The 27,553-nt window shown below is 44.5% G+C and overlaps 3 protein-coding genes across 11 annotated transcripts in view; 2 read left to right on the forward strand and 1 right to left on the reverse strand.

Annotated features, from left to right (window-relative positions):
- The first annotated feature begins 208 nt into the window (after positions 1-208).
- ppp2cab (protein phosphatase 2 catalytic subunit alpha b) lies at positions 209-6,817 on the forward strand. The gene is made up of 7 exons (XM_068330885.1): positions 209-521; positions 4,650-4,859; positions 4,953-5,126; positions 5,236-5,325; positions 5,508-5,669; positions 5,826-5,944; positions 6,317-6,817. Exons 1-7 carry the CDS (start codon positions 420-422, stop codon positions 6,387-6,389), a joined length of 930 nt encoding a protein of 309 aa, XP_068186986.1. The 5' UTR covers positions 209-419; the 3' UTR covers positions 6,390-6,817.
- A 1,515-nt stretch (positions 6,818-8,332) lies between these two features.
- skp1 (S-phase kinase-associated protein 1) lies at positions 8,333-12,605 on the forward strand. Its single transcript, XM_068330832.1, has 6 exons — positions 8,333-8,489; positions 9,164-9,263; positions 9,350-9,423; positions 9,922-10,065; positions 11,661-11,801; positions 11,907-12,605. Exons 2-6 carry the CDS (start codon positions 9,167-9,169, stop codon positions 11,940-11,942), a joined length of 492 nt encoding a protein of 163 aa, XP_068186933.1. The 5' UTR covers positions 8,333-8,489; positions 9,164-9,166; the 3' UTR covers positions 11,943-12,605.
- Positions 12,606-12,649: 44 nt separating this feature from the next.
- The window catches only part of tcf7 (transcription factor 7), a 51,546-nt gene continuing 36,642 nt past the window's right edge, over positions 12,650-27,553 (reverse strand). Inside the window, exons 5-12 of one of the 9 annotated variants that reach the window (XM_068330823.1) lie at positions 25,654-25,741; positions 21,250-21,342; positions 19,694-19,807; positions 19,434-19,593; positions 18,947-19,054; positions 17,618-17,665; positions 16,192-16,240; positions 13,809-13,961 (exon numbers count right to left, since the gene is read on the reverse strand). In XM_068330823.1, coding sequence (XP_068186924.1) covers positions 13,894-13,961; positions 16,192-16,240; positions 17,618-17,665; positions 18,947-19,054; positions 19,434-19,593; positions 19,694-19,807; positions 21,250-21,342; positions 25,654-25,741 — 728 coding nt within the window. In that variant the 3' untranslated portion in view covers positions 13,809-13,893. Of the gene's footprint in view, positions 13,986-15,482; positions 15,556-16,191; positions 16,241-17,617; positions 17,666-18,946; positions 19,055-19,433; positions 19,594-19,687; positions 19,808-21,249; positions 21,343-25,653; positions 25,742-27,553 lie in introns of all 9 variants that reach the window. The other 8 variants (XM_068330822.1, XM_068330825.1, XM_068330830.1 and 5 more) reach the window with 8 other exon arrangements.

Genomic DNA, 27,553 nt, shown 5'->3' on the forward strand with positions numbered 1-27,553 from the left:
ATGTATGTAATGCTATTGCATATTAACCCCTGGAATTTTTTAAAAAATCACTGTACACTTTGTATACAGTAGGTAATTCGTTTTGAAAAAAAAATTTAATTCGTTGACGTCATTACTTGTATTTTGGAGGACCCAACCGGATACGGAAGTCTCGAGCACACGTAGCTCCACACAACCAAACAAGTAGGGTGGATCCCCCCTCCCTCCCCCCTCCAGGTTCAAAGCAGTCAAATCATAGCGACCTGGCAGCTCGAGCTGTTCTCACGCGCGTGTCGGTGGCGGGCCGCTAGCAGCTCGTGTGTCCGCGTCAGAGGCTCCGGAAGACGGAAGGACTTCTGGGGAGAGTCGCCTTCAAACCGTAACCAGCGCGCCTGTCGACAAAACCAACTTTCTCGAAAACAGAAAAACAAAAACAAAAAATGGACGAAAAAGCGTTTACGAAAGAAATCGACCAGTGGATCGAGCAGCTCAACGACTGCAAGCAGCTGTCGGAGGGTCAGGTGAAAACACTGTGTGAAAAGGTGAGGCGTTCAGAGCTTTCTCCCCTCACGGACACCTTACTCTGCCTCTCATCAATGACGCCTTCCAGACATTCTTAAAATGGCGTCTGTAGTGTACATTTCACTGCGCCATGCGTACATTTGACAGTCATTCAGAGTGGCTAGCCGGTTTCTTCTGGGGCTTTTGACTCGTTGCTTGTCAGAAACGTCTAGAATAACGAGCTACAGCCGGTGTCACCGGGTCATGCTAACGTGTTTGCTAGCTATGGCGGGTCAGAGGGACCTGTAGCATCTCTGTTAGCCTGCTGGCTTTGACAGTCTAATAATTGCGCATTATTACCCCCCTTTTTTAATGTTTACATCCCGCTTCAAAGCGATGATGTATTGTAATTGTCAGTGTTCGTATATTCGTCCGTTCGTTCGTTAGTCCACCAAATATCTTCACAACCGTTGCAGATGGAAAGATGAAACAAAAAGCACATTACTCGGGCAGCAAAGGGGATGAAAATTAGATGTTGACCTTGACTAAACTAGGTCAAGGTTAAATTTTAACTTTTTGTACACTCAAGAACTGGATAAGATAGATGAGGGAGAAGGCCAGTAGATCAAAACTAGTGCTTTGACCTATGAAAGTAGGTCAGAACACTAGCTTTGATCTTTCACCTATGCAAGTAGGTCAGGATAAAAGTTTAAATTCAGGGGTGTCGCGGGATGTTGCATTCTGTGACCGCGTTGGTTCTTGTTTTTAATAGGATGCAAACTGAAATAGTGGGTAGATGCTGACTTTGCACTTTTAATGTGGATGCAGGGGGCTGATGATGTCATCCTGTCCACAGATGAGCTCCATGATGGCTCACGTCTGGTTGTGTAATGTTTGTTCGGTTGAATGTGTGATGGAGACAATCCAGGTTGTGGAGCATTGGTGTACTTTTATTACCAGGAGCTCAGGTTTGGGTTTGACCACCTATTAACATGATGATGGAGATGAACACAATTCCAAATGTTAGAAGATGTTTTCCAGGGCTGGAGGGTTGTTGATGTTTTTGTCAGGGTTTTCAACCACTGACAGACTTTACATGATGCAGTTGCTCAGACTGCCCTGAACACCGCTAATCCTTGGACGTCCTCCATGTTTTAGAGCCTGACGTGATTTTTCCTCTGGTGGTGTTGTTTGTAACCACAGACGTGTTTGTCAGCTTATAGCAGTTGTTACCTTTCAGTCACCGTTGATTGCTGAGCCAATAACACAAGCTTGTGTTTTGTTTTGTTTTAACCACATCCATGTTTTTTAGCTGCTCCTGCTGTTCTGCATTAGAGCTGGAGTTAAACCCCAGTCTGTTCCCAGCATCCTTCTTGATGCGTTTCCTAAACGTACCACATGTAATATATAAATACGTCCCAGGAGCCTATGAGCTAACTTCGGCTGATGCTGCATTATATCATGTTCTTATCTAGTAGTCTTGGTGATGGTACGTTATCATTCAAAAGTTTTATCAGGTGCGCTGACTTATTGACATGACATGAAGTGTTTCACGTACTCATGCAGCGCTCCGTATACGAATCAGATGATGGCACGAGACGTAAAAACGGCAAAGGAGAGAAGGCAATTAATTTCACCGCCTCAGACAGAAGTAACCGATCCAGTAGAAGTTTGTGTTAAAGCTCTAGAGGGGTACTCGGCAACTAATGCTAACTGTAGCACAAAACAAAGCATGCTGCACAGATGATGAAGATGAAGCTACAGAGGTGATGAAGATGAAGCTGCACAGTTTCTCTCCTGAGGTCAACATTCTCTTCATTGAAATAAGCTCGTAAACCCTCGAAACAAGTCTGCTTCACGTACTGGATGTGCTGGCTCACCCATCCGTCCATCCATCCGTTTGAATGCGCTTCCCTGTTTAAAAATAGCCAAGGATGTGATTGATTTCAGTTGCGTCAGGCACACGCCCAGCCCTTGCTGAAGGACCCAGGGTGCATGACTCAGGATCACTCTGTTGACTGAGTCAGAGCAGGCTGCTTTGTTTTTGGAGGTGTGGGAGTCCGAAGGATCGAGATGTGCTGTGGATTCGTAGACTAGGTGACGTTAATGGACTTCTTCTGTTTCATCATCATCATCATCAGAGTTTTCTCTGAACAGGGTATCGGGGCTGTTGTACCCTCACATGTTCATTCAGCTGTAAATGCCATACATTATCATGATACACAATATGCAGTGTTCCTTAAAATATGGTATTTTATTTTGTCTTGTTGCTCCAACCACACGACTGCTTTTATGGCTCTCTGCTCATGCTATTGCTAATGTTTGTGGGTGGGGTCATCTCATGACTCTGCAGCTGTCCACAGTCCTCAAAGCTAAAGGCTAAAACCTGCCATAAATGCTACCAGTGGTGTCCAAGCCTTTGGACACTCTGGATTGCTGCATTCTTATTTTCCAAGGAAAGTTTTTTTTTTTCTGGGCTGCTTACAATTAAAACTTGCATCTTGCATATTTGACAGTTTTCAGTGTTGCAGTATGTCCTTCCCCTCAAGATTAGATTCAATATCAATTTCACAGTAAATTAAATTTTAGGACATGGTGCCTCAGCGAGAATCCAAAGAGAAGGACCTTAGCCTGCCGTCATATGAATGCTTGTTTTCACTGGTTATGATGCTGATGTCAGGAAGATGTTGAACCTTAACCACCATAATTGTACTTAGTGAGGTCATCGTCTATGGTTGTTTCTCTATGGACTACACAGGAACCTTGGCCCTGTCTAACTCCCTTTAATGGGGTTGTGTTGGAGCGGTGGGGGAAAACGCTGACTCGCCATGGGGGCAGTCTGCTGCCTGAGCAGTTTGTAGACCGGGTGGCTCCTGACCTCTTGAGATCAGCTGTTATGTGGGCTAAGGTTCAATCCCCACAGCCTCCGTGGCGGTTTTTCAGGTGTGGTCGGTGCTTTGTGTGAGATGCTTATGTAACGTCTGCCACCACCCATCACAAGGCCTCCATGCAGGAAACGGTTGATAAGAAGGAACGTCTTCCTTTTCAAAGCACCTGGTAGGGCGTGTCTCTGGTCGAGTTCTGGTGTTCAGAAACAGAGGCTGGTTGGACAGGTGACTTGTATTGTCTGTGTTTGTCTCCCATGTGTCTCAGACTGTCTGAACTCCACGACCAGACCCTGTTTTGGGTCTCAGTGATGTTTTATTCACTCTGATCCCAGCGTTACCTGATCTGGTTCATACTAGTTCATGGGTAGACAACAGGAAGCCACTGTTTCCTTTTGAAAAACACTCTGTTGGCAACAATAGTGAGTCACACGCTGCTGCAGCAAAATTTAGATTCTGTTGTGATGAAGTGTGGGCAGAGTGGACGACGTCCAACCAGACCTGTTTGGACTGGCTTACTTTTAGGTATGACTGTAGTAATGTAATGCTGCGGTGGAGACGTGCTTCATAACGGTGAAACGTTTCAGTTTTTGAAGCATAGCACTAGTTGTTTGTCAAATTACTGCAATGCAGGATCACATGAAAAACACACACACACACACACACACACACAGGGATGGGGCTTATTTCCTTGGAGATGCTTTGCCTGCGATGCTGCTGTGGTAATTGCTGCGCTGCATCTTAATTTACCGGGGGCTGAGGCGGGGACTGTGCAGAGAGTCTGGCAGGAAATTGCCTGTTGCTGCAGTGAAGATGGAGAACAAAGAGTGATGGAGAAAATGACACTGTACAGGGCATTTGATTAGAGAACGGGCTCACTGGGATCCTCCTGCAGTTCACTGAGCAGAACAAAGTGAAGGGGAACGTCTTTATATACCAGTGGAGTTGGATGGAGACCTTTTTAAACACCAGTCTCAATAGCGGCTTTCGCTTCCATCCCATTATTGTGAATTTGATATCTCAAGAACTCAACCTGGACTCGGAATCAACCAAAGATTTTATATGCAATAAAAAGTAGCCAAGTCACATGTTGATCTTTTTGGATATAGAATGCTGTGATGTGGTGATATTCTTCAAAACCCTTGTGGTCATTATCTGTCGTAATCTTTGTTGCCCCTCTGAAACTGGGGTCACTCATGTACAGTGTTGTATTTTCTACCCTGGCTGGTGTGTTTTATCCTGAATTGTTATTAACTAGAGTGAAATGTCTCTTTCACTTCAAAGGCAAAGGAGATCTTGACAAAGGAATCAAACGTCCAGGAGGTGAGATGTCCGGTGACGGTGTGCGGCGACGTTCATGGACAGTTTCATGACCTCATGGAGCTGTTTAAGATCGGAGGCAAATCTCCAGACACAAATTATTTGTTCATGGGAGACTACGTCGACAGAGGGTACTACTCTGTAGAAACCGTCACTTTACTAGTAGCACTTAAGGTAAAGAGGCTTTTATTAGGCCTAATTTTGCTTTTTCAAAGAGTGACATTTTAAACAGGTTTGCAAAGTCTATTTGTTCTGGGTGTATTTCAGGTACGGTACCGTGAACGCATCACAATTCTCAGAGGAAACCATGAGAGCAGACAGATCACACAAGTGTACGGCTTCTACGACGAGTGCTTAAGGAAATATGGTAACGCCAACGTGTGGAAGTACTTCACAGACCTCTTTGATTACCTCCCCCTCACTGCCTTGGTAGACTCCCAGGTGAGATTCCCACCGTCAGGCTGAACCAAACGTGGACAGATTTGAATGCTGATCATCTCAATGAAAATAGTTTTGTTCACTAAAACTGTTTCTCCTGTTGTCACTCCAGATTTTCTGCCTTCATGGAGGCCTGTCACCATCCATAGACACTTTGGATCACATCAGAGCACTGGACCGTTTACAGGAAGTCCCACATGAGGTGAAGAATGGCTTCATGCTGCTAAAGTCAGGAAAAGAATTCAAAACCAGAAATTAGACTGACAAATATAAGTTGGTAAACGTTACCGAACTTGTTTCGATATGATGACGACCTGTACGATTCGGTTAGCATAAATACGACGGTGTCGTTAGCGGTATCGCTGACTGTGTCCTCTTGTTCAGGGGCCCATGTGCGACCTGCTGTGGTCGGACCCTGACGACCGCGGCGGCTGGGGAATCTCCCCCCGAGGAGCCGGATACACCTTCGGCCAAGACATCTCCGAGACGTTCAACCACGCCAACCGCCTCACACTGGTATCCCGTGCCCACCAGCTGGTTATGGAGGTATGTGTGTGTGTGTATGTGTGTGTGTGTATGTGTGTGTCAGTCAGTCCAGAACCCGATGGTCTGGGACGTCAGCTGAACGTCTCTCTAGAACTGAACCATGTTTTCCCTCCAGAACTGTTTCTATGTGATTGATGATGCGTGTGCTTCCTTCAGGGTTACAACTGGTGCCATGAGAGGAACGTGGTGACAATATTTAGCGCTCCCAACTACTGCTACCGCTGTGGCAACCAGGCGGCTATCATGGAACTAGACGACACTCTCAAATACTCATTGTAAGTGTGACAAACAGCCGTTCTGGTCCTGTGGATGCATAAAAAAAGCTTTGGATCTCTTCTTTGTTTAAGACATGGTACCACGTGACACATACGTGTTAAATACAAGTGTCTGTTGGAAGGAGTTGGGTCCTATATGTAGGTCACTATCAGTGCGTACAGTTAGATTATTTAGCTCTAACTCTATCAACCATCTCTTGGTGCCAGATTGCAGGATTTGGCACAACTGATTGGCAAAGTTTTAGCTGTCAGCAAGCAGGAAGTGTGTTCTGGTTTATAATCCACTGACCCGACTATAGATTAGTCCTGAAGAGTCGCTTCAGAAATGTTGCTGAAGACGTTTTAAACTCGTTCTTCTTCTCTCGTCTCCAGCTTGCAGTTCGATCCTGCACCTCGCAGAGGGGAGCCTCACGTCACTCGCCGCACGCCAGATTACTTCCTGTAAACTCTGACCTTTGAACCCTGTACAGTCAGGTCCAGTATTGCCATGATGACTGACCTTAAAGCAGTGAAACAACGGAAGAGGAAAGGGAGAGTGGGAGACCGGGGGCTACACAAGAGTGTGCATTATTATCTACACAAAGACCTATTTAAGCATTTAGTGACGACGTGTCTGGACGGACCAAACGGTGTGTGCCACAATCATTAGACTGTTGTTTTTCTGAGGACTCGCTTCACGTCAGATAAATGGATGTTTCAATCTCCCTCCTGTGTTGCTGGATGGCGTCACCGAGGTCCAAGACAGATGTGCTCCTCTGTTTGAACCCCACACACCACGGCTTATGTTTAGGAGACGTTAACATGATCTGTTTGCACTTTTGTAAATCTAAATAAATGTAACATTTATCAAAAGAATAAAAGGATTTCACAATGGAGATGTTTTTCTTTTTTTTATTATTACAAAGAAAGCCCCCATCAGACATGTTTTACACGGTTTTGTCCTGTGTAACTTTGAAGGAAAGCTCTTTTGTAGTCGTCTGGCTTGGTGTTTATGATGGATGACTCCCACTGAACCACATAATCTGTATTTACCAAAATATTTGCATAATAAAGATGAAGGAGGCTCAATAATGCCACTGCCATGTCTTTCTTTTGTTGTTGCTGTGCTGAATGGAACCGACTGGATGTCAGCCGGTCCATGTACTTTTGGTTAAGGGAAATTTATCATTCCTCTATAGTTCAATCCAGCCTTATCAAAACTCACCCAGTAATGATCTGGACTGGAGTTGTAAGCCAACCATTGAAATAGTGTATCCGTACCAAAAAACATCTACTGGAAAAAGATTAATTTGGCATTAAATGCTGAGACGTAGATAATCAGAAAAAAATAATTTTCTTCAATTTTTAGATTTTTATGTTTTATAACTTTTTGTCTACTTAATCTGTTGTGTAATGTGCTGTCCATTATTATATGTCACAGGCAAAAATCAAGAGTCAAATCCCTTGTATGTGTTCTTATACTTGACAAATAAAGCTTATTTTGAATTGTTTGCAGCAGCTCAGTCCACTAAGTTTTGGGCTGAGGACTGGAGGGTCGCCAGTTCGAGACCTGTGTCGGGCAGAAAATTTCAGTGTGTGAACTGACAGTGGGAGATGCCAGTTCACCTGCCGATGTGCCCTTGAGCAAGGCACCATCCCCTTCATAAGATACTCATTGGATTCACCAAGAAGTAGCTGCTCGCTGGTCTTCCTCCCCATCACTTGCATGCCTACAGGCCTCTCGTGTGTGTGTGTGTGTGTGTGTGTGTGTTATAGGCCTCGTCAGGGATTCAGTTAATTTTAAACTAGTAAAAATAATAATCCAAAAATAATTTGGATTAACATTTATGTTATTCTCGTCTAAGACCCATACAATTAAATTGAACGGAGATTTAAAAAAGATAATCCTGTTGAATAACAAAGGAAAAGGCAAAAATATAACATAGTGATTATATTATTTCCTCCTAGGCGAAGGTAATAATCATAGTACACCAAATAAGCGTGTTGTCCTACTACAACTACAACAAACTACAGTACTGTATTACTAGAAAACCCCAGTGGAGCTCTGATTGGGGGACTGCGCCACCCCATGGCCGTTAGGCGACATTTCGTTACACAATGCACTGGCATTTACGTATATTCTAGTATTAGTTTTGCACATTTTAGTGCAATACGATCAAAGTAAACCAATGTAGCTGACATTTTATGAGCACACACTCTTCCAGTTTGATGTAAATACATGCTACGACAAATATCGTCCCATGAAAAACCTTACAATTTTTTTTTTCGTAACTAGAATATCATCCATATCAAACTATGCACACTTCAGACTGAATAAACCTGAGTAAATGACTGAGGCAGTCGATGCCATGAAAACGGTTGAAACTCGTTGAGCGTGAAGTACCCCCCTGGCGCCCCCCTCCTCGCTATCCGACAAAGGGCTCGAGTCGTCAGCGCTCAGGTCGCTCCGGAGGCTTCCAGCTGCTGTCGGTCCTACACGTCTGTCACCGTCTGCCGCTGACTTCGGAGGAATTTCACCTCTGGATCTGACATAAAAACATAAACGGTATTTGTTTCCGCACCGCCAGATGTGGCTTTATTCATATTTTGTTCACCTTCAGATTTTTAAAATTGTTTACATCTTTTTGAAGGCTGTAGGCCTCGTTGACATCGCAAGGCGGTAACGTTAAGCTAAGATGCTAGTAATGTGCATGGTAATGGAATAGCACGGGACCATACTTGATTCGCTTAATTTACCTTATTCATAATTAATATAGATATTTTAGTTAAATTTTGACGCAAACTCAATTTTGTCATCAAATGAAGCCCATATTACGCTAGCTAAATTGCTGCTTTCGTTAGCGTTATCGTCGTTTAGCCTGTGGTAGCTAGCAAAACATATCGCTGGTTAGCCTCGTTCATACCGAATACCACGAACGCAAATCGGCAGATTAACATTAAAATACGTCTGTAGTTTCACTAGGAGAAGCGTTGATGTTCAAAATCGTTAGCTGTTAGGTGAGTATATATGTGTGTGTGTGTGTGTGTGTGTGTGTGTGTGTGTGTGTGTGTGTGTGTGTGTGTGTGTGTGTGTTAACTGCAGACGAACAGATTACATGTTGAGTTGCCATCATGTCAACATTAGCTTAGCTAGCTGTAACCATATTAGTGAGACGGTGGAATGTGTTGAAGCGCCTCTGCTCTGAGTTCCCATTGTAACCTGTTTGTTCTGCTTCACAGAAAATGCCCACAATAAAGTTACAGAGTTCTGATGGGGAAATCTTTGAGGTGGATGTTGAGATAGCCAAACAGTCCGTCACCATCAAGACGATGTTGGAAGGTACGAAACAATTCTCAGCTGTGTGTGATCGTGGAGTGATCCCTGATCATTGATAATTAACAATATGATCATTGATAATTTGGCAGATTTGGGAATGGATGATGAAGGCGATGATGACCCGGTCCCTCTCCCTAACGTGAACGCTGCCATCCTAAAGAAGGTACACACAAACACACACACACACACACACACACACACACACACACACACACACACACACACACATCATAATTTAAACAAAAGGTGATATTTCTGTTGTCTTTTTTAATATTCATTTGAAGAGGACAAAAAGACAATATATCTAAAGTTGTATCTCATCATTTAAATGGTTGGTGTAAATATGATTGCAGTCTTTAATTTTATGCCAGAAACACGCGTCATAAAGGTTGGAACAGCAAAAGACTGGCAAAGTGATAGAATTCCCCAAAACATCTGGTTGGATCATTATTATTAATAATAATATTAATAATAATAAATGATGATGATGATAATAGTAATAATAATAATAATAATAGTAATAATTAATAATAATAATACATTTTATTCCACAGACGTGTGTTTAAGCTGTTGAGTGGTTAGAGCTGTGGGCTGTGGATTCATCCTCTTTTAGAAGAGTACATTTTATAAAGATGTTAAACTGGTGTTTTTGATCCCTCAGGTGATTCAGTGGTGCACCCACCACAAAGATGACCCCCCACCTCCTGAGGATGATGAGAACAAGGAGAAGAGGACAGATGACATTCCTGTGTGGGACCAGGAGTTCCTCAAAGTGGACCAGGGCACCTTGTTTGAACTCATTCTGGTAAATATCTTAAGACATGAACTTGAACCAAATACAGAAACACATGATGTAGTAGATGTTGGTGTAAACATGGCCTCTTCCTGACATGGGAGGTCTTCCCAGTGTTGGTTTATTATGTTGTATAAATGTATGAGTGATGCATCTTGGGTTTGGTCAAGATCATAAAGAAGACACAGAAATGTCTGACGTGTTGGAGAAAGTTCACCGAAGGATATCAGTTGTGCCAATGAGTTCACGAGGTGTTCAGAGCAGCATCCATCAGACTGTTAGACGCTCCAGTTCAAATGTAATGTTTAGGGTGAATTCTGATTGTTTATTTTGATACACTTTCATGTAAAGTTGTGGAAAGTGAGTGTTTGTTTTGTGCTGCTCCTCTGTGTTCTTTTTCATTCGTTGAGCTTCATTTGGTTAGAAGTGATTGAAACAAACAAAAAGGATTAAGATGCACTGATTTTAACAAGAAGAGGTGAAAGAAATGAGGCAGCAGTGAGTAAACAAGAAAGCTTCTGAAAGGAGACCTCAGAAGCACAGGACTGATTGTGTAATGGGTGCTGGACACACTGGGGGCTTCCAAGAAGAGACACACTAGTCGTCATTTGAGTTGATGGACTCCCCTGGCATTTTGAGGGGGGGTGATATGAGAACTAATGTAGGGTTTGTTGGTGACAACCAATGCTTACCTGGTATTACTGGATGTGAGTTAACTAGAAGGCTGCATCGAGGGTGTTGACCTAGTTTGAAACCGAATGTTTTGAACTGTGGTCTCATTCCGATGTTTATCTTTGGGGTCAATGAAAAGCAATAATGTCCTGGAGAAGAGTTTGGGGTTCCAGCTCCCTTCGTGTGACCAACCTGCGTCTGCTGGTGACCTCACGAGAGCTGCAGAGATGTAACTGAACTGATTGTGGTGTGGATCCATTACTGACACGAGCTATCCCATCCAGTCGACATGGAAACGATCCCCGTCAGGAGGATGAGACCCGATCCCCAGGCCCGTGTGCTTTCACGTGGTGTTAAAGTGTAACAGCACACCAGGAACAGTTTATTCAGATCAAAACCAAGCAGCTGTCTGGATGTTTTAGAAGTGTTTGGGTGAAATTTTTGGTGGTCAGTGGGGGAACACGTCCTCCCCCAGCCAAGAAAAGCAGGAAGAACTGCTTCAAGTAAGAATGTTCTGTCGGAATGCAACAAGTCCTGATCTCCTGAGGATAAACAGAAAACATGTTGACCTGTTTGTCCATGGGGTCAAGACAAAGCTGCACAGTGGTTGAATCAATCAGCAGTCATTTATGTGTGTGTGTGTGTGTGTGTGTTCTTGCTGCCCTCTTCATAAAGATGCAGAAGGTTCTGCTGCTGTACCCCCAGTAGCTAGAGTGTATTTGACATGATTATTCATTATTCACTCAGTGTTATTACTTTATGTAACAAAGGAAACTACTAACTAACTAAACCCAGTCCTCTGAACTGCTTGAAGCCCTCAGGTGATTCCGGCGCTGCCACCTGCAGTCGTCCTCATTGAGACGTCTGTCGGGGAGGACGTGTGTCTCCTCCCTGCTCCTCTCATGTCACTGCTGTTTCCTCTTTCCTGTTTCCAGGCCGCCAACTACCTGGACATCAAGGGTCTGTTAGACGTCACCTGCAAGACGGTGGCCAACATGATCAAAGGCAAAACCCCAGAGGAGATCAGGAAGACGTTCAACATCAAAAATGACTTCACAGAGGAGGAGGAGGCCCAGGTTAGTCGTCCATCATCATCCATTTGTCATGAACGTGTTTACAGATCGCTTCATAAAGACGCATTACGTCACAAATAACATGTTTTTTATTCTGTCGTTCCTCAGGTACGCAAAGAGAACCAGTGGTGCGAAGAGAAGTGAGGGAGGATGCCGTCGACACTACAACTCTGATAGGAATTCTCCTGCTAATTGGTTGCACTGGTGTTCATAATTGTCAATATTTACATTTAGTATATTATAACCTGTCCCCTTTTCCTCAATATGTGTATACCAATTACCCTGTTTTTAACTTGGCTGTGTGTTGTCATTAATTTAAATGGAACAGGTCTGTTTCCACACACACACATTGTGTATTTGCATCAGAATAGTTCTGGTTTCATGGCTTTGTACCCTAAAAAGAGTAGAGAATTTTCCTTTATTTGACCGATTATTGATTGCAATGGTTGTCTTTTTTTACTGGACATGTTTTTTTTCTTTTAGGTTAACTGAATAAACTAGCTTTTTGACAATGGAAATGAAAGGGTGAATATTATTTAAAAGCTCTGTAAATGCATATTCTTTGTCAAACTCACACCGGACGGGGCTTCTGAAAGGCCAAAGTGAAGTCAGGCGGAGGGATATTTTTGGGGTTTTTTTTTGCAGAATGTATTTTGGATTCCAGGTACTTGTGCGCTGTGATGGAGCGTTTGGGAGACTCACTCCTAATTCATGTTGTATTGAATTGGAAATGTCTCAGATGAGCTCGGACGCTGGATGTTGGGATTATTAACACACTGAAGGAGAAAATAAAACCCATAAAGAGGCCGTTGTCTGTCGTTTTGTTTCAAAGTACAGAGGAGACATGTGGGACAAGTTGTTTTATTTTAAAAGTAATAATTATTCTTGAAATGTCCTTGTGTCTCATCTACAGAAAAACACACATTAAACAGAACAGGTATACATCTGGAGTAAAAAAAAATACAGAAGGCATGTTGAAGTGATGCCAAACATGCTCAAAATAGAATGCCGTCTGTAGAAGAGCGCCCCCAGCTGGAGGGGAGGCTCCACAGCAGCTGAAGCTGAACGGAAATCATTTAATTACGCTGAACATGCACAGTGAGGACACAAGAGACCACCGGGACGCTGTGGGCAGTAACGACCAGGAATATACACCAGGACAAAAACATAACTATAAGAAATGGTAGAAACTTTTTTTGGTCATTTCACTTTTTTTTTTTTTACATAAAACATATAAAAGTTTAATTATAAGGAATTCCAACATTTATAAAACTTTACAACACAATGCAATATAATAGTACCCATTTGGTCTCAAATTACAGAGCTGCAAAATGTTAAGTCAAAGGAAAGACGGGAGAGACTTAAAAAAAAAAATCCATCTGGGTTCCCCACCAGCAAAACGACATGACACTCGTACAAAAGGAGAATAAAACATAACAGATGTAAGATTTATAGAAAGAAACTGAGTCTGAAAGTGCTTCACAAAAATAACGGGGCATGGATGACGCTAGAATTTGACTTCTGGAGGAACGGGAGACTGGAAGCTGTCAGACCCCTGGTGGTCCTGGACCTGAGGTTTGAACTGGATTGTCTCAGAACTGATGTCAGCTTCAGGTCTGTGTTGATGTCCAGACGGTACGGAGCTCATTTCCTGCTCCTTTTGTTTCTGATTGTCACGGAGTTAGAAAACACACTTTTAGAAACACACAACCCTCGTGGCTGATGAATTGAAATGGAAGAGGAAGAGGTGAGGAAGATGAGGCGAGCTGGGCCAGCGACCATCACTGAGTCTCCGTTAGAACTTTGAGAGAAAGTCCGGTGGCTTTGGCGGCCGACAGCGTGTTGTGCGTCTGCTTGCTGGACAGTTCCAGGTGTGTGTGGGGGGTGTGTTGTCTGGGGGGTCGGAGGTTGCCGTGCTTGCCGGCCGAGTGCTGCGGGTGGAAGTGTGTGTGCGAGCGAGTGCGCGCTAGCGGAGACAGGTGAAGGTGAGATGGTGGAGAGGCGGGCGGCGGGGAGCAACTCGGGGAGGGGGGGCGCTGGTGCTGGTACAGATGGTGGCGGGCGGGGGACGGGGAGGGGGGAGAGTCTATAGCACTTAAATCTGAAGAAGCTGGGCTGGGGCAGCCTCCTCCTTGAAGGTAGCGAATGCACTTCTTTTTCCTCCTAGGGACAGTCAGAGAGAGTTATCTGTGAATAAAGTGTGGATGGAAACGTCAGCGGTCGTCGTGGAGATGCACCAATGAACAGGGAGACAAACAGCGAGCCTAAGGTCGGGTTCTGTCAGGACCGCCGTTCAGGGTCTGCTCCCCCAGGAGGAATCAGAGCTAATGGTCCGGCACCTCAGCGGTTAAAGCGTGTCATCGTTTTAATCCGAAATGTTCACAAGAAGAAAGTTCTGATTATTTCACTGCTGGAAGGGATTTATTTTATCATGTTGTTAATGAAGGATTGAAATACAGGTAAACCTCACCTGTTCCAGGAGACACAACTCGTCTCCAGGTTAAACTCAAGATAACCATTCCCAGTTCTGTTCTGTACCTTATTAATGAATGTATTTTAATAATATTTGATTAATATGAATCTATTTTAAGCTTACAAACTTAAATTTATTTTTAAAATTATTATTAAATTTATATTAAAAAATACAAATGTAATGATAATTTTATATTACATTTAATAATATTTTATTAAAACATACAAATGTTTAATATTTATATTATTAAGTTTTTATTAACGTAATAATAATTTAATAATATAAATTATTCCTAATTTATATTAATAATAATGTATTAATATAAATTATTGTATAATTGATTAATATAAATTATTATAGAATGTATTCCTCATTGTGGGTCACTGGGGTTGCTATGAGACAATAATAAAATGTTTTATTTTAACTTATTATGCTGTAACATATGCATTTTTAACGGTTTACTAGTGATTTTCTGAGTCCAATGTTTGTGGTGGACATATGTAAATCCAGTAAAAGTTGATTTTTATTTTTTCAAGTATTTAAAAAAAAAACCGTCGTATTGAGAACAACATGACGTACGCCGATCTTTATTATTATTTATGGTGCCGACTACTTCTCTAATTTATAAGTAATTTAAGATATTACATTTGACATCTAAATGTTATATTAATGTTATATACATGATGATTTGAGCACCATGTGTCTTATTGCTCTGACTCTCCCAGGAATATTTATTATTTTTGTTCATTTCTGACTTAAATTCTGCATTAAAACTATTGGCAGGACGCAGCGCATCCCATTTGATCCCAGAACAGCGTTCCTGACAGAAAACCGAGCCACTGACCTCAGAGGGGTTCCACTAAAATCATTTTGGGGGTGTTGGACGTGTCTAATGTCTGTGACAGCTTCTGTTTGATGCTACATTAACATACTGACGGACAGATGGATGTGACCAGCAGAGCGGAGGCTGGGGACAGACAGCATGCAGGTCTCAGGACCGACCAATCAAACACTTCTGGAGGCGGAGCTTCACAGCTAACCGCTAACATGAATCAACTAACATCCTCTACGGTGGCTCCGCCTCTGAGAAATGTTTGAATGATTGGGCCAATCAGAGGGCAGCGATGGACAGACTGTTAATGGGAGGACAGACAGCAGGGCGGTGCTCTGGGGTGGGTGGGTGGGGGGGTGAGGGGGTGTTTGGTACCCACCTGCAGGGACCGCACCAGTCCGTCTGTTGGTTGAGGCCGAAGCGAGCCCGGCATTTCTTAGGGGAGCCCGGGTCTGAGCACAACGCACAGCATGCAGAGGAGGAAGAGGAGGAGGAAGAGGAAGAGGAGGAGCAAAAAACAGAGGAGCAGGAGAGGAAGAGGAGTTAGAGGAAGAAAGAGACACGAGAGCTCGTCAGGGGGGGAGAAGCACCAACAGACTCATGGAGGCAAAGCCGTCAGGTCAGACTGTTAGTCGCAAAACAATCCCAGTAACACACACACGCACACACACACACACACGCACACACACACACACACACACACACACACACACACACGCACACACAGACGCACGCACGCACACACACGCACATTAGTGATAAGTCTTCAGCCATCAGATCAGGTGGGTAGAGAGATGGGGGGGTCGTGCTGGGTCGTGTTTAGTAAAGTCTGCAGACTCTTCATCTGAGGCGGAATCAGAAGTGATCCAGTAAATAGTCTGAGCCCAATCCTTAAGCGGCGTGACGTTTAAAACACCACCAGCTAAAAGGCGGGCAAACGTTTGTGTTTACAGTGTTTACACCTCAGGTTGGGGGTGGAATCTGAGTGGGCGGGGTTGACGCCACACACACTTCCTGCTGCGGCGGTTGGTTCTCCTATCCTGACGTCACGCGAGGCTCAAAGACAAAAAGTGTTTCCAGACGCTCACCTGCAGACGAGTCCTGCAGCTTCTCCCTTTTTCTCCTCTTCTTTTTGCCCTGAGGGAGAAAAAACAAAAAGCTTTCCCAGTTAGCGTCAGTGTTTATCACCAGAGTCTGACATCACCAGAGAGTATTCACGACCACACCTAGAGCCCCCAGTCGTTCCTTTATCAACACATCATGTGGACTACTGAAGCACAAACCAGCACTCAGGTGAGGAGAACGTCTCAAACGGTCGACTGAAGCCAGAAAGAGCAAGAAATCAAGAAGAACAAAGAGGAAACAAACGCTGCGTCGCCAACGTCGCCGTACATTCAGGTCATGCAGCGCCTGATGCTTCGTCACCGAGGAGTAACCAATCAGAAGCAGGCCTGAGACGCCGCCAACGCCCTCCAGAAGCTTTAAGATTAGTAGATCAGCAGAAAAACCTCCATGTGCTGTGTGTGTGTGTGTGTGTGTGTGTGTGTGTGTCTGTGTGTTTAGAAGCATCTGCATACACCAGGTGCAGGTGTTTTAAGGGTGAGGAGAAACTTCTGAGAACTGTGGGGTGGTCAGGAGGAAGATGATGAGGAGGGTGATGAGGAAGATGATGATGATGATGATGATGAGGAGGGTGATGAGGAGGAGGGTGATGAGGATGATGAGGAGGTGATGAGGATGATGAGGAGGTGATGAGGATGAGGAGGTGATGAGGAGGAGGGTGATGAGGATGAGGTGATGAGGATGATGAGGAGGTGATGAGGATGATGAAGAAGATGGGCGGTTCCTCAGAATCATGAAAACTAATAAAAATTCATCATTAAACGTTTTTATTTTTGAGAGTCATGTGGCTTTTAAGCGACGAACACTGTGTGTGTGTGTGTGTGTGTGTGTGTGTGTGTGTGTGTGTGTGTGTGTGTGTGTGTTCTGCTCCGACTGGAGGAGGAAAACCGTTCCAGAGACGCGTGACGCCCATCTAGCCGCTGAACCCAAAGACCTCAATCCTCCTGATCCCCAAACAGGTTCCTGGTTTCTTCTGGCGAGAACATCCACGTGTTGCAGGATGCGTGGGGGGGGTGGGTGGGGGGTCAAAGGTTAACGTGTGTCGCTGCGCGTTCACACTGATCTACTGCAGCGAGGCCAGCCATGCGGCCTGCTCTCTGTTAGTGGAGCAAAACGGGTTGATTTATACCTCTGTGTGAGCCTTCCTCTCTCACTACTGCAGTCATCATCATTCATCAAGCAGACGTTTGAAACCGACCAATCACGTGTTTGCGTTTGCAGCTGCTGGTTACTTGCGTGTCCCCGTGTGAGGCTGACGTGTGTGAGTTTCTGGAAGGCGCATGCAAACTTTGCATCATCGTGTTATTACCCACAACCCCTTTCATGCAGCTCCTCACATACTCATTGCTTCCCACCACAGAGGCATAAATCCACCGTAAGACGTGTCCCTACCCAATCAGCTTTACTCTTTTCCCCTGCGACCCCGCTAAGGCCCGCCTCCTGCAAGAGTTCAACAGCAAACTGACAAGTCAGAGGCACACAGCAGCCCAGATACAGCAATCCCCACACATTACGCTAACACATGCACCACACAGGTGACACTTCCTCCCATTGACCCGGATGACTTCTGATTGACAGGTTTGGTAGCCAATAATCATGCGGGTTGTTGAGACACGAGCCAATAAGGAAGAATCTTCAGCATCCCGGTGTCATCACATACGTTTTTTTTTACTTTTCTCACATTTTGACTGCAGCACACTAGTATACACGGTAAAGATAAAGACATTTATTCTTAATTTGTTAAATTATAAAATATTGGAAATTAGAATGAAAAGAATCAAGTATGATGGTGTATTCACACAGAACGCAAGACTTTTTTTTTTTTTTTTAATGCTTCTAATTCCACATGGAGCTGTGAGTCTTCAGATTGAAGATCATGGAGGAGGATCGGCCAATCAGGTGAGGCAAAAGTTATTTACTGGATTACAGATGAAATAGAACCTCGAGATACGAGCCGCTTCACACAGGAGCTCTGAACATATTTTTGTTTTTTGTGAGCCGTGTTTGAGGACAACACCGCTAGTCGGCGGATGGATACGACAGATGAGACCGCATCTCGTTGTCGTTGGTGGAGTAAAGACGTAGCTCGTGTCTTCTCCTGACTTTTGTGCTTCTTTTAATTCTTTATCATTGTTTGCGTAACTTATATATAATTAATTCTACACATGTAAAATCTGAATGTCAATTGGTTGATAAAAAAAAAAAAATTCTCCATAATTTAGGGGGTTTGAGTTTTTTTTACAAGGCTGGAACGGGTTAAAAAGATTTAATTTATTTTTTTAAATTTAAAAAAAAAAGTATTTTAAATGTTTTTCGACTTAGAGCTCAGTCATTAACAGTTTAAACTCATCTCTACTGTATTTTATATTCACATATCTGGTGTGAATACACTCCAGGATCCTGCAGTAACATTCTGAATAAAGAGAGGATTCACGTTCAGTGTGAACACACCACAAGTAGGAACCCATAAATGCTTTTTAAGTCATAAAATAATAATTAACTTTAAATAGTTCAGTGATGTAACAGCAGAAACACTGCAGCTCCTCCTGTCGGCTCTTTCCTGGTGCGATGTCTGACCGTCACCGTCTACTGACTTCCTCCCTTCACACATTGTTCCCACCAAAAGCCCCCAAAAAAATCAGGTTGGGCTCAGAAAAGCTGAGAAGGTTTTTATTTGAGAGGAGCAGGAAGATGCAGAGAGGAGGAAGAAGAAGCGCTTACGTAGTTGTCCCGGGCCGACCAGGTGGGGTAGAGCTGCATGTGGAGCTGTCTCTCTTTACGGGCCAGCTCGTAGTACTTGGCCTGTTCCTCCCGGGTCAGCGCGTGCCACTGGGAAAACACACACACACACACACACACACACACACACACACACACACACACACACACACACACACACACACACACACACACACGGAAAAAGACTGATTTTAAATTCTGGAGACATTAAAAACTGAAAATGAGAATTTATTGACATCAGCTGAGACTGAAGCACAAACAAATCCTTTCTACTTTTGCAAAGAAAACTTTTATGAAACTAAATGTGAGATCCCAGTAAAAGGGATTTGTTAATCCCAGCAGCACCAGTATGAGAGGGAGCAGAGTCCACCTCACCAGCCTCTCATGTTCTTCAAGTGTGAAATCATAGACTGACCTGGAAACAGGATTAGTGTGTGTGTGTGTGTGTGTGTGTGTGTGTGTCCCTCACCCTTCGTCCAAGAATCTGGTTGATGGCGGCGCTCTCCTTTAATGTGCACTCAGCGATGACCTTTGCCCTCATCTCCTTCATGTAGAGCATGAAGGCGTTCAGGGGCTTCTTGATAACGGGCTTCTTGGGCTCCTTCTCCCGTTTGACCTCCTGCGGTTTCCTGAGGGGGTGGGGTGGGGGAGGGAAGGTAAGGAGTGATGGACTAACCCCCCGTGAGCAGCGATGAGGCTGACGCTGAAGGAGAAATCACTTACACGTACATGCCCCGGTCATAATGATCGTGCTCCTGCTTGCCTGTAGGGGGCACTATGGCCGGGTGGGGGATCCCTGTAGGATGCATGCCTGACGGGCCCAGCATGAGAGAGTGAGGGAACCTGGAGGAGGTGGAGGAGAAAGAGACAGAGGAGTCAGCTAACGGAAATGCATGATGGGGGTCAGAGAGGCGGGGGCAAGTTGAAGCGTGAGCGAGCAGAAGAACAGAAAGCCTGCAGCCTAACAATTAATAGAGTAGAGAGTAGAACTTTACTGATCCCTTAAGGAGGTTCCGTCAGGGAAATTAACTATTAATACTATTTATAACTATTAAAAAAATTATTTTTATATAATTATAATAAAATATAAATATATTTAATAAAAATAAAAATACTATTAGTACCTATTAATACACTGATAATGATAATAATACATCTAATTATTATTTATATGTTTTTGGTTAGATTTCTCTTCATTCTGCAGGTGCAACTCGTGACCACTAGAGGGCGTCCGAGCACCATTGAAATGGATGGACAACAGATCTCTTTATAATCTGTCCCTGTAGGAGAATTTATTTCCACTGGAGTTTGCTAAATACAAAGAAAGCAGATGTTTTAAGACGAATTCAGTTTTCTTTCCAGCACATTTATAAATTCTGATGATAACTTAAGCCTAGAGAAGCAGCGGCAAGCATGTGAGCGGCTTGGGCTAATAACAACTATAAATATTTGTTTGTTTGCGCCTGCAGCTCACAGGTGGGGATTAGTGCACCGGACAGAATCATCAGCAAAGAAAAGACACAACTGTCAATGCAGAGGAATAAATCTGCAGGTGCAGATGTGACATCAAATATGGAAACACTTTTTTCGTGATCACCTAATTTCAGATTGAATCCCCACCTGTAGCACGACTCAGGTGTAAAACAGACAAAATGTGAGAGGACGACGCCCTCAGGTGGACGCCCAACGACACGCAGCAGGATGGGGTGAGAAAGCGTGTGTGTGTGTGTGTGTGTGTGTTTGTGTGTGTTTGTGTGTGTGTGCGGATCTTTAGCATCTGATGTGTCAAATTAATCACAGCTTAAGCAAATACACAAAATCAAAACACATGAAGACCAGGCAGCTCTGTGCGTGTGTGTGTGGGGGGGTCACAGGGTTCACACTCCCAGCTTCCTGCACCTCCTCAAAGAACAAAAAGCCTGCTGCATCTTTTTTTTTAAATGACTAATAATATCAGAAACACAAGAACAGACGGACAAAAGTGCGACAAGCGAGGGAGGAGCCGTCCGCGCCTGATGGCGCCCCAGGAGGCTGCAGCAGCGGCCTAACTGGTGTGGACCAGTTAGTCTAAACTTGGTTTTGGCCCAAACTGGTCCTGTTTACAGCACGGTGGCTCCAGCGTCCAATCACAGCAGGAGTCAGCCATCGCAGGCCAATGGGAACCCCCCCCCCCCACCCGGTTCAGGCGTTTTAGTGCTGTAAACAGGCGCCGGCGATGCAGAGCGATGTTGTTCCTGCTTTTACTTTGCGGCCTTGAGCTCGCGCCGAGCAGCCGGAGACGATACCTGGAGTAGGAGGGGGGGGCGCTGGAGAGGTTGGAGGAGTAGGGCTGCCTGAATCCACAGGGGGACAGGGCGGGATAGACCGGCTGGCTCTGCCTGCCTCGCACAAGGGAGACAGCAAGGGGCGGAGCCTTTTAGCATCAAAGGTAAACATTTAGCACCAAAGTGGATTTCACTGGAAACTTCATGTTAAAGCTGGATAAGTTAGGAAACAGATACTATTGTGAGACATAGAAGAGCCTTGCAGCCTGGAGGAAATCCAGGCGAAGCAGACAAGAGTTCATTTTACCTCCAGAAAGTAGTGCATCCCTGGGATGCGCTTCGAGAAAACTTGCATCCCAACATGACATTTATGCATCCCAAAAGTAATAACAGAAAATACAGTAAAAGCGTATGTAAGGATTGAGTTTTGCCAATGGTACAATATAAAAACTAAACAAACTGTTAAATGATTTCATTAATAACAACGTCATAACTTTTTGAATAAAAAAAAAGAAAGAGTAAAATTATATATTAGTTTTATCAACATGTTAAAGCCTGGTAGTCATTTAAAAAAGTTTTAGAAAGAAAGTTGTAATACAGTTTATTCATATATTCTCCTGCGGACACTGCACCACGCTGACAGCCTTCTCTACTCAAATTTCAGTAATATCTGTATTAATATCTGTTTTTCCTCATTTACTTTTGATTGTTTTCCATTAATTGTCACTTGGTTTCTCTCCTCTTTTTGCATCTTTTTCGGAGGCATGATGATAATCAATTAACTTTTATTTGTATAGCGCTTAATCACATCAGCAGACATTTCAAAGCGCTTTAATGGACAGAAAAAAACCCAACAGGACGCGTGTGCTTGCTCTGGACAGTCTAACCAACTCCTCGCTCTCACTGCGGCGCTCAGACGGCGATTTTTAAAAAGGCAGAATCACGCAGGTGAGTCTCGTGACGAGAAAACACAATGGCAATTTAGGTCTGACATTTAAGTGGAGAAATGGAAAAATTGTGAATATTTGTGTTGAATGGAAGTGAATTTAAAGCTTGCATCCCAGGGACGCACGTTTTAAGACGCACCCAAACGAGAACACTGAGCAGACCCACCAGTGTTCCTGACTGTACATACTACTATAAAATATGTGTCTGCTAAGATGTTACTACATTTTGAAGTCACTACATTTTGGTTGGGATCCACAAAAACAACAACTTCCGGTCGTCTTCTGTACATCCGTGTGTTTTTATACATCTCTTACATCCTTCTCTTGTGTGACACGTTAAACCGACGTTAAACTGTAAAAACTATTCCACGAGTCAACGACTAAAATAAACCTCATTTGTCATGAAAGCGTCACGGTTTAACGCTCCTTTGATTGCCCCCTCCATCCCGACGCGGATCTGTCCAACAATCTCTTGTGAAGCGTGGAGACCCCCTGTGGAGCCTCTGGATCAGCTGTATGTCAATACTTGGCTTCTGGGAGCAGAAACACACACACACACACACACACACACACACTCGTGCACCGCGGGAGGTGGAGGGTGGGGGGTGGGACGTAAAAGCAGGAGCCTTTGATATGTATAAAAGCACACGTCTGCCTCCTGAGAGCTGAAACAAGCCCCCCCACTGATTCATCCTTACGCTTCAACACATGCAGACACACCTTCGATCCGCAGCTCGCATGGTTCTTCACCATCACCATCATCACTGGAGATGCTGGGAGTGGAGCTTTGACTCCCCCCCCCCCCGCGCGCCCACAGAACAAGGTGACGCTTCAGTCAGTCAGAAAACACCCCCCCCCCCCATATGACGGGCATGACTAGGCAGAGGTATGCTGGGAATGAAATGAAAGTAGGCCACATGCTCGGCGCCTTCAGCATCCACTGACTCACTTCATCCACGCACACCCATGGACTTAGGCAAAGAGTCAGAGAATTACCCCTGTGAGGGCAAGTCGTGTTTGACGCGCGTGTCTATTCATGGTTTCATCATAAGTTTGATATTTTTTGCTTTTTGCAGAACGCACCCACAAAAAAAAAATTAAAATCCCTATTTGGCAAATAAGACACAAATTAAAGCTAATGTCTGTAAATTTATGGTCTTGTGTTGACAAATTAGTCAAAAGGTTGTTTTCTGGTTCAGGCTAGTATTAGCTCTAATGCTAACGGCTCGTCCCTACAGATGATAACAGATAAAAGGATAATAATTATAAATTATAATAATAATACAGTGCGCCCACACGCATCAACGCTCACGACTTCACCTCATCGTGGATTTTTGGCAGGCAGTCACGTGATACCGTACGCGCAATTCTATTGGCTGACGGCATCAGGAAGTGCGCTACGTTCCGTGAGCCTCGGGCTTCTGTGAGACAGAAAAGTGCTTTAAACAGTCTATCAGAGTGTTTTAAAGGGAATAGAGATAGAAGGTGGTTTAATATCAGTATGGGGGGGGGTTCATGAACGTGTCAATTACAATTAAAGTTTGTCACTCTATTTGTTAATCGCGTGCGGTTCCTGGACGGCATTAACTGCGAGGAGCGACCAAAGCTGGTCAAATCAATCCACTGGACGGACGTCTCACCTCTCATCCAGGACGCGTCTCCAGCTCTAGCGGTGGTTGGTTTCGTCCCATCTTGTCCAAACACCAAACTCCGCTAAAACTGAAGAAGCCCCCCCCTGGCGGGGGGGTCCTAAGGTGGTCGTGGAGGGACGACAGGAGCGACCGGGCTACCAGTAAGAACAACAGATACAGTTTGACATTTAAGCACTCTTTCTCTGCGCTCCCTCGCCGTCCTCAGAGACACATTACAAGAGGCCCAAACAAACAGATAATCTGGGATTAAGATTAGCCGGGAATAATATTTGTGTGAATCCACAGTCAAGTGTCTGAAACAGATAAAAGTCCAAATAAATCGCAGACTTCAGAAACGTCTGGGGACACACAGCTTCGCTCCGGAGACACATGAAAAGCAGACACACACGTACCGAACGCACACACCACGTTTAAGCTGCGCTCCAAATCTCCATGACATTTGATGTAAGCCTTTAACTGGTCCTACAGGGGGTTTTGACGAGCACAGATACTGTAGGTTGTAATAAATGGATTTGTGTTGATCCATAAATCAATGGCAGTCTGACATTATAAGTTCACAATCAGCCAGCGTGACATCTCCGGCTCGCCGTCCACTCAGAGACGATGGAAACGCTAAATAAAACGAGTGAATACGGAGCAGATGTGGTCGGTCAAACATCCGTCCTGCAGCAGCAGCTTCTAATGCAACACACACACGATTTAATTACAGGGATTCACCGCCAGAATCAGCTTTATTCATCTACACCGAACCGTTCACGCAGGCACAATCGAAAAACGACAAAAGCAGAGACAGAAAAATGCCAAAGTTAAGTAAAAACTTGAGAATTTCATCGATAAAAACGTTCATCCCAAACAAAAAAAAGGAGAAAAGCAAAAACAACGTAAAACAATGGAATATTGCTGAATACAGCAAATACAGCAGCGGTCCACATTCCTGAGAAAATACAGGGGCAATTAGCAGGTGGTTTCCATGGCAACGGGGCCATAGGTTAGGTTGTAACCTCACCAGGTGAGACAGTGATGTATGTGACCCCCGACCCGGGTCAGAGCAACGAGGAGACACCATGATGATGATGATGATGATGATGGTGGTGGTGGTGGAACAAAAAAATTAATGTTTGGGGGTCAGAGGTCAAAGGTGAATGGTACAGATTATTTTTTAGGGAGGGACAAATTACTATTTTCTTTACTGATTAATCAGTTAAATGCCCCATCAATAAGAAAAATTGTATATTAATTTAGTTTTGGTACAAAAAATCAGCAAAAATTAACAAATGACTTTTTGACCTTTCAGGGTGAAGAACTACCTGCTCTTCAATGAATCATTTAGAAATATGAATTCATATTAAGTAAAATATTAATATGTATTTTAAAAACAACATTAAGCTAATTTTAATATTCCGTTTCTTTCCATCCACATTGTTAACACATGATTATTACTTTAGATATTTAAAAATACAGTAATCCCTCGTTACTCACGGTTAATGCGTTCCAGGATCCACACGTGAAAAACAAAATTCTGCAATAAATACGATCAACTATTTATTATTGGCCGTCAGCCAATAGCATGCGCATACGGTATCACGTGACTACCTACTAAATCCACGATGTAGGGAAACCGTGCATCTTGAAGCGCAATTAGGCGAGGGATTACCGTAATTCAGATTAGTTTAAAATCATTTTTATTTTAACTCGTTCAGTTAAACATCTTTCCGTCACAGGACTGGACAGGGTTAATGTTACAGGAAAAGCCAACTGTGTGTGTGTGTGTGTGTGTGTGTGTGTGTGTGTGTGTGTGTGTGTGTGTGTGTGTGTGTGAGACTCACCAGCCCATTGAGGGACTGATTTGTCCGACTCCGCCTGGAGGGAGGGAGTAGTACCCAGAGAGGTCCTGAGACTGATGCCTGTGGACGCCTGAAGAGGAAACACACACACACACACACACACACACACACACACACACACACACACACACACACACACACACACACACAGGTGAGTTAAATGGTACTCAGCGATGGGTTATTAGTGCTATTAATAGTCTGGGAACCTCGTTTTAAACACAAAGACCTCACAGATCTGCTGCCATCCTCTCATAGTGTGCTCGTGTAATGACACTGTGTGTGTGTGTGTCTGTGTGTGTGTGTGTGTGTGTGTGTGTGTGTGTGGGACCCTGATGTCGCCACTTTTCTTCATTGCACACCAGCGACTGGATGTGGTGAGAATTCCCACGTTCTGAAAACACACACACAGACATGGGCAGACACTAACACGCACACGCGCACACACACACACACACACACACACACACACACACACACACACACACACACACACACACACACACGCAAACAAACACGTCTTAACATCCTTCGTCCGTACCAGAGAAACAGCTCCGCAGCAGCAGACACACAGGCAGCTCGACTCCCTGCCCTCACCCAGTAAATACCCCGTCTCCCTCTTTGTTCCCTTCAAAGGAAGTCATTTGTCAGCAGACGGCACCTAGCATTTAGCGCCGCCCCGATGCTAACCTGTGTTTGCGGCGCAGGAATGCTCATGATGACTGTAATTTGGCCGCGGCTCTGGGCCTGTTTCACGACCCCGAGCCACAATAAATCTGAACGGCAGGAATGCGACTGAGTCAGTGGATGTGTCTCACCCCCCCCCCGATCCTCCCTCCGTCTGTCTGTCTGTCTGTCTGTCTGTCCCGCCACGCCCTGCATCCCTTCCTGTCTTTCTCCCCCCCCCCGTCTGAAACCTTCCTCCTCCTTGTCGATGTCCTGCCGATGCCCCCCCCCCCCTCGCCTGGTCTGGGTCGTTATTAATGGTAGCTGACTTCAACAGGTTATTACTAGTAAAGGAGAGCGTCCCATTGGCTCCCTGGGGTGTTACATCACCGCCCCACAGGTGTGAGCGTGTGATGGAGGATCTCAGCAGCTCTGGGTCCAGACTGGACATGTGACGCTATGATTAACGTGACGCTCATCATCCTAAACACAGGCTGTGTTCGACAGCACCGCGCCGCTTCATGTCCGCCACGGGACTGTGTTGATGCAGCTGGGTGATAAAACAAACAAACAAACAAACAGCTTCAACAATGAGGAGTTTTGAATGTTGTGTTGGCAGCTCCATGGCGATGGCCGCTGAGGCTCATGGGTATTGTAGTGGTTCTAGGGGGGAAAATAAAGATACAACACAATTTCCCAGACGTGAAGGCGAAATTATTCACGTTGGTGGTCATTTCATTAGACGTGAGGACGTCTAGGAAACCTGGGGGGTGTGGGGGTGGTGGTGGTAGGGGGGCTCGGGGCAGTAAAAGGCAGTTTTGTTTGGAATGCCCCGTTTAAAACCAACAGCAGCTCTCATGGCCTCCACGTCAGAGGCTGCAGAAACACTTAAGAAGGAAACCGTTGAGTCAAACTGGCCCTGCTGAGCTCTGCTTCATGAGGTGTGCATCGAGTCAGAGTGGGGGGGGGGGGGTCTGGAGTGGTATTCCTGAACTGATAATGTGGTGCAGAGCTGGAACCTTTAAACAACATGAAAGAAGGCCTGCAGTGAGTACAGTAAGACGAGGCCGGCGACGACCTCAGTGACCTTAGTGAAACAAGATAAAATGACACTAACAGAAAACATGAATAAAAGACCATCAATACCTTCCAGAGATTATTAATTTAACATGTTTATGATCATAAGAGCTCTGCTCAGAAGGAACGCCAGACTTGGACA

Source organism: Antennarius striatus, chromosome 13 (assembly GCF_040054535.1).
Source record: "Antennarius striatus isolate MH-2024 chromosome 13, ASM4005453v1, whole genome shotgun sequence".
Classification (NCBI taxonomy): Eukaryota; Metazoa; Chordata; class Actinopteri; order Lophiiformes; family Antennariidae; genus Antennarius; species Antennarius striatus.